Genomic DNA, 6000 nt, shown 5'->3' on the forward strand with positions numbered 1-6000 from the left:
ACCATAAGAGGTTTTGAATATTTGTCAAACACTCAGAGAAGCCACAGACTGACGTTGCTAAAACATGACATGGCTCTTGACTATATTTTGGCCAAACAAGGGGGCCTTTGTATGACTTTGAACTTAACAGGGTCGGCTTGCTATACGTTGATTCCTGATAGTTCTGATAATATGACTAGTGTCATAGAGGCATTGAAGCTCATAAGAGATGCGTTTGGCCCGTCAGAAGACGCGGGATGGTCTGCAAATGCTTGGTTGCAGGATAAATTGGGGCCACTAGGAGCAGTGTTAGTTCAGGTTTTGGTAGCGCTCGTTCTGTCGTTGTGTGTGATGTTTTGTTTTTGTACGCTGTTGTTGACCTTTGCAAAGGCTATGATACTTAGATGGGTTGGAGTTGTGCTGCCCGGCGATCAAACTCTGATGCCATTATTACACGAAGCTGACACGGACGTGGATGAGGATGACGCGATAAAGATCGAATTGGTGGAGGAATATCCATTTTGAATATCTCATATGATTATAATCCAATTATTTACCTCTGTTATTGCTTGCGTAGTTTGTAGTGTTGATTTTGTTTTGCTCTTTCGAGACTTTGTTTAGTCTCGAAGGGGGGGTATGGAAACAAATGAACAATATGATTAATGGACAATATGATTTATAATTTCACATTTTTACTTATAGAAGTGTTCTTATTCTGTGTTTGATGTTTTAATTTGTATCTGTTCTGTATGCAAAAGATACTGGTTTTCTTTTCTTTCATTATAGAACATATTGGGGGAAGACCACTGTGAGGGTGGTGGATTGTCAGGGACTCCGATGGGCTGAATGGATTCAGACACTTCAAACATGAAAATACGAATGGTCTGAAGGACTCTGAACGTGGACTGGCGATACAACATCCAGATTCAAGACGTCATCGACACTACACCTGAGTCAACGCTGCTGAGAAACTGCAGCGTTATACAGTCTTATGTCTTCTCTTAGATGTTACATTAGTATTATTAAAAATGAATTTTCTTCTTTGTGTATTAAATGCTTGGGAAATGATGGGTTTTAAATATAATGGGACCTCGGATGTTTTCTTTTTCTCGATGTTAGGGACAGTGGGGTAGGCAGGAAAAGGTCCATAGAAAGGTGCGATGGGTCGACCAGCCTGACTTTGGACATTGTTTTGTTTTGATTTACTGAGAGTTCCATATGTATTTGCTTAGGTCATTTCCTTACACTAATTGCTAAAATTTCAGTGTTATGGAGTACTGCGTATGGTCGCCTTGGCAGAGGGACCGTGAGAAAATTTTCCTGTCTACATTGTTTAATGGATATTTCAAGAAAGATTAGCTGCCTGACAGGTTTTTCACTCTCACTTTTATACTCCGTATAGTTGCTTTAATGTTAAAAAGGACGGGTTGTTAAGTTTGTCATGATTATACACCTGTATGTCTCTTCTTTTATTTTTTCGAGACTTTGTATAAGTCTCGAAGGGGGGAATATGTGGTATATTTTCAGGTCTTATACAATACAGTGAAGGCCCCATGTCTCTTTGTTTTAGATAAGAAGTAGATGTGCAGGACACCAGGGCCCCATACATGACCTGGACTTCAGCCCAAATGTAAATAACATGTACCCCATATAAGGTGGGGTAAGAGCACAAAAAGTTTAGGATTCTCACATTCGACTCGAGACCTCCGGGCGCTCGAGACGTCCGTCATGACATGTGTTGCTTGTTTGTAATAAACTTTATTATACCAGCAAGAACAGTGTCCGCGGAGCATCCTTCCTCATCACTTCAACAGCACTGTCGCATGAAAGATACGACAAATTATAAGTTGATTGGAAATTTTTAAGTGGAACAATGCAAGACTGCTCACAGATATGCTTCATGCTAAACAGTCTCCATTCTCAGCAAGTCGCAATTATCTAATGTCTTGCTGATGAATGAACGTGAAAACCTGTGAATCACACTTTTAGTGTAACTCTACAGGAATGAGCATTTATCCACATTTTGCAACCTTTCGACATTTCATTCACAGCAATCCCAAATCACCTCTCTTTTACCAAGAGAAGGAAACATGAAACGGAACCGCAGAGAACCATGAAAGAACTCTTTATATCATTATAATGGGTTGATGACGAGAGTACTATAATAATACGTCTTAGTCAATTCACTTCATTATTAAGAAACACTTCGGTTTCGGCGTCTCAAATATGTAGATTAGCTGGTTTTCTCTATTTTATAACATTTTGTGAAATGTTTTCGGTTATGGACAGTCATTTGGACACAACTAGCAGTTTTTACTCATAATGTTCTTTTTAACATTTTATAGACTAAACAATTAGTAGAAAAAATGATCTGCTGATTAATGGATGTCAAAATAATCGTTAGATGTAACTCTAAAACGGCAGCAAAGCAACTAACTACAAATTCAAGTTTTTAATGTCTTAAACATTCATAAGTCCTCGGTTCAGCAGAGTTATTCCTTCTATGTGTGATTCTTGAGTGCTTTTGAAATATTCACTCACCTGCAGATACAAAGTTTGTTTCTTGACAGCGCTGAGAAATTATTAAATGCCTCTACTCTTTCAAAGGGGATGAAGATGTGATGGAAAACAGCACTTACCCTGCGCAGTTCCACCTTTGTTTTAACAGATTAAACCTCTCTTTGTGTAATGACACCATATTAATGCCGCCTGCAATCCAACTCCAGTGAAAGTTGCTTATCATGTAGTGTCTCTTTGACCCCCTGAACAACCACAAATATACAGGCAAGCTCACACACACAGATACACACAGCTATCAGCCTAATGGAAAAGTAAAAGCGCTGCTCTGGTTGACTGGAGCAAAGCAAACACAGAGAGACAGATAGGACAAGACAAGAGACAGGTGGACTACACACAGGGCGTTCACACACACACACACACACACACACACACAAATCTAGAGGGGTAATAGAGGGAGTGTACACAACCACCCACGCAGAGCACCACCACACACACACACACACACACACACACACACACACACACACACACACACACACACACACACACACACAGAATATAGATGTATGTACAATGGAAAACATGTCTTCATCTACACACATACTACTGCATGTACAGGCCTGGTATTTCGTGAATGGAATCTATTCCTCCACATACACAAAGTCCATCTTACCAGCTAGTACTACTTCTACTACCTCTGCTACAATGGTTTACAGAGTTCTGTAGTATTACCACGAAGGCCTTCTAATGTAAAACGTTGTTGTGAAGCAGCTACATGACACACACGTAAAATAAGAAGCCACATATGTAATAGTAAACTGATAATAACTAATAACTAATAATTTGTGTGTCAGCATAAAAAGAGTGACTTATATAGTTTATTAGCTACACCTCCCTAAAACTAATGCAGGTTAATACAACAGTCCTGCACCTTCATGAAGGTTATAATGTTCATGTTTGTTTTAAAGAGATGTTGAATCAACTTTACGGTCGTTCAGGAGGATGTAGTAGGTGGTGCTGTTTGAACTGTATTGAGTTCTAATTGTTAATAGCGCTGCAACTAACAATTGTTTGCAGAATCCATTAATCTGCCAGGTCATTTCTTGACTGATCGTTTTGTCTAATGTCAGAAAATAGTAAAAGAAATCCTTCACAGTTTTCCCAGATTCTAAGGTGGCGTCTTGTTTTGACCGACAAACAGAAAAGACTGGATGAATTTAAACTTTGTGTGCCAACAAATCTGGCACCAGAGTGTTTATGAAGTCACCTATCCTTATCACACAGACAGAACAATGTGGACATTACAACAGTCTGGTTCATGCAAATCTCGGTTCTTCCCACAGGAGATAAAAAAAATAAAAAAAAATTCCATCCTGACAGCATGGTGTATCAGTGATTTAACTCAGAGTTAATCTGCACACTTCCTGATCTCTGCTCATTTCTGGGAGCAGCAGTTTGTGCTGACGTGCTCTACAGGCTCTCCCCCTCCTCCCCCTCCTCCCCCTCGGCCCTGCGAGCCAGGCCAGCAGCCTAACATTAATAACAATCACTATGCATGCTTTCACCTCTATGCTGCTGTCACATTCACCGGCGCCACGTTAAAGTGTCTGACAGGCTGCTGCCCGGCGTGGACGTGCTCCTCTCCCACTTCCACGGGCGGACAAATCACCGGCACAGCGGGAGGTCCGTGCACGCCGACCGGCTACCCTGCTGCCCGTGTCTACACTCATCTCCACCAAAACCACTGCCTGCCCACTGATACCAGCAGGCCCTTTTTTTTTTATTATTATTACTATCACATTCCTCACAGCATCGGTGCAGCTGCAGAAAACAAAACGGAGCCCCCGGAAAAAAAAAAAAAAAAGGGGAAAAAAAGAGGCACAACAGCGCCGGAGCACAGCCGCTCCATCTTCGCTTTGTCCGGGGAGAAAAAAAAAAGATCCACCCGGAGAGAAAAAAGCGACCGAGCACCGGGAGTCCTACCTTTCTGCTCAACGCTGTCCCCGAGTAGAAGTAGTAGGCTATCCCCAGCACCCACAGCACCGCAAAGCATAACATTATCCTCGATTTCCTCCGCATGGCTGCCTCGCTTCGTCCTCCTCCGCCGGCCCGTGTGTGTGTGTGTGTGTGTGTGTGTGTGTGTGTTCGGTGCTCGGTGCTCTCGACGCGGCTCGTCCCGGTCGGGCTGTGTCCGTGCGGGGCGCTTCGCCGTGCGGCTTACGGAGAGCGTCGTCAGTCGGTCAGGGGGAGCGGAGGGAGCAGGAAGCACCGAGCCAACATCAGCGGGGTGAGAGGGCAAAGGCTACCCGACTCTAATCCAATCAAACGCCGGCTCAGGCAGCGCTGGAGGAGGGCCGGGGCTTGACAGCGAGTCGAGTCGAGCCGTGCGGTCCCGTGCTAGAGCCGAGTGGAGGGGAGGGGAGGGGTCGGGGGACGGTCCCTGGAGGAAACGATTGGGGTAAAACCTCAGTTATGTGGCTGAGGGAGAGAGAGGGAGGGAGGGAGGGGGGAGAGAGAGAGGGAGAGAGAGAGGGAGGGAGGGAGAGAGAGAGAGGGAGGGAGGGAGAGAGAGGTCTGTGATCATCGTGTATCACTGTCTGCTGTGGAGCTGCACGTGCTCACAGGAGACGCTGGGGGCGCGAGAGACACTTTAAACCGAGTTAAAGAGAAAACAAAAGATTTTATCTGCTGGTTGTCTCATTCCTCCCTTCATTCCAACCTTCCTCTGTTCTATCCTTCCTCCCTTCCCCCTACATTCCTTCCTTCTTTCCTTCTTGCTCTGTTCTAACCTTCCTTCCTACCCTAGTTCCCTCATTCTTTCCTTCCTTCCTTCCTTCCTTCCTTCCTTCCTACTTTCTTTCATTTCCTTCTCCCTTCTTTCCTTTCACACGTTGTACCTTTCTTCTTCTGCTCTTCCTTTCCTTTATCCTTTTTTTTCTTCCTTTCCTCCATCCTAACCTAGTTCCCTCCTTCTTTCCTTCCACCCTTCCCTTCCGTCCTTCCTTCCTTCCTTCCTTCTCCCTTCTTTCCTTTCACACGTTGTACCTTTCTTCTGCTCTTCCATTCCTTTATCCTTTTTTTTCTTCCTTTCCTCCATCCTAACCTAGTTCCCTCCTTCTTTCCTTCCACCATTCCCTTCCTGCCTTCTTTTATTTCCTCCTCCCTTCTTTCCTTTCACACTTTATACCTTTCTTCTTCTGGTCTACCTGTCCTTCTTCCCTTTGTTTCTTCCTTCGTTCCTTCCTTCCTACCCTAGTTCCCTCCTTCTTTCCTTCCACCCTTCCCTTCCTTCCTTCCTTCTTTCCTTTCACACTTTGTACCTTCTTCTTCTGTTCTACCTTTCCTTCATCCCTTTGTTTCTTCTTTCATTCCTTCCTTCGTCCCCTTGTTCCCTCCTTTCCTTTATCTTCTCGGGTTCTGAACCAGGCTACCAAAGTTAGAGACAACCAGAAAGGCTGGAAGAGTATCATATTCTTCCCCTTTCCTTTCCTTTCCTTCCTT

At 44.0% G+C, this 6000-nt stretch overlaps 1 protein-coding gene across 2 annotated transcripts in view; it reads right to left on the minus strand.

Moving 5' to 3' along the window:
* Positions 1-4855, minus strand: part of galnt2 (UDP-N-acetyl-alpha-D-galactosamine:polypeptide N-acetylgalactosaminyltransferase 2) — a 57545-nt gene extending 52690 nt beyond the window's left edge. The window contains exon 1 of one of the 2 annotated variants that reach the window (XM_054608352.1): positions 4483-4855. In XM_054608352.1, the coding sequence (XP_054464327.1) occupies positions 4483-4578 (96 nt within the window). In that variant the 5' untranslated portion in view covers positions 4579-4855. The remainder of the gene's footprint in view (positions 1-4482) is intronic. The other variant, XM_054608353.1, reaches the window with a different exon arrangement.
* Positions 4856-6000: the final 1145 nt, after the last annotated feature.

The sequence above is a fragment of the Anoplopoma fimbria genome, chromosome 2 (genome assembly GCF_027596085.1).
Source record: "Anoplopoma fimbria isolate UVic2021 breed Golden Eagle Sablefish chromosome 2, Afim_UVic_2022, whole genome shotgun sequence".
Classification (NCBI taxonomy): Eukaryota; Metazoa; Chordata; class Actinopteri; order Perciformes; family Anoplopomatidae; genus Anoplopoma; species Anoplopoma fimbria.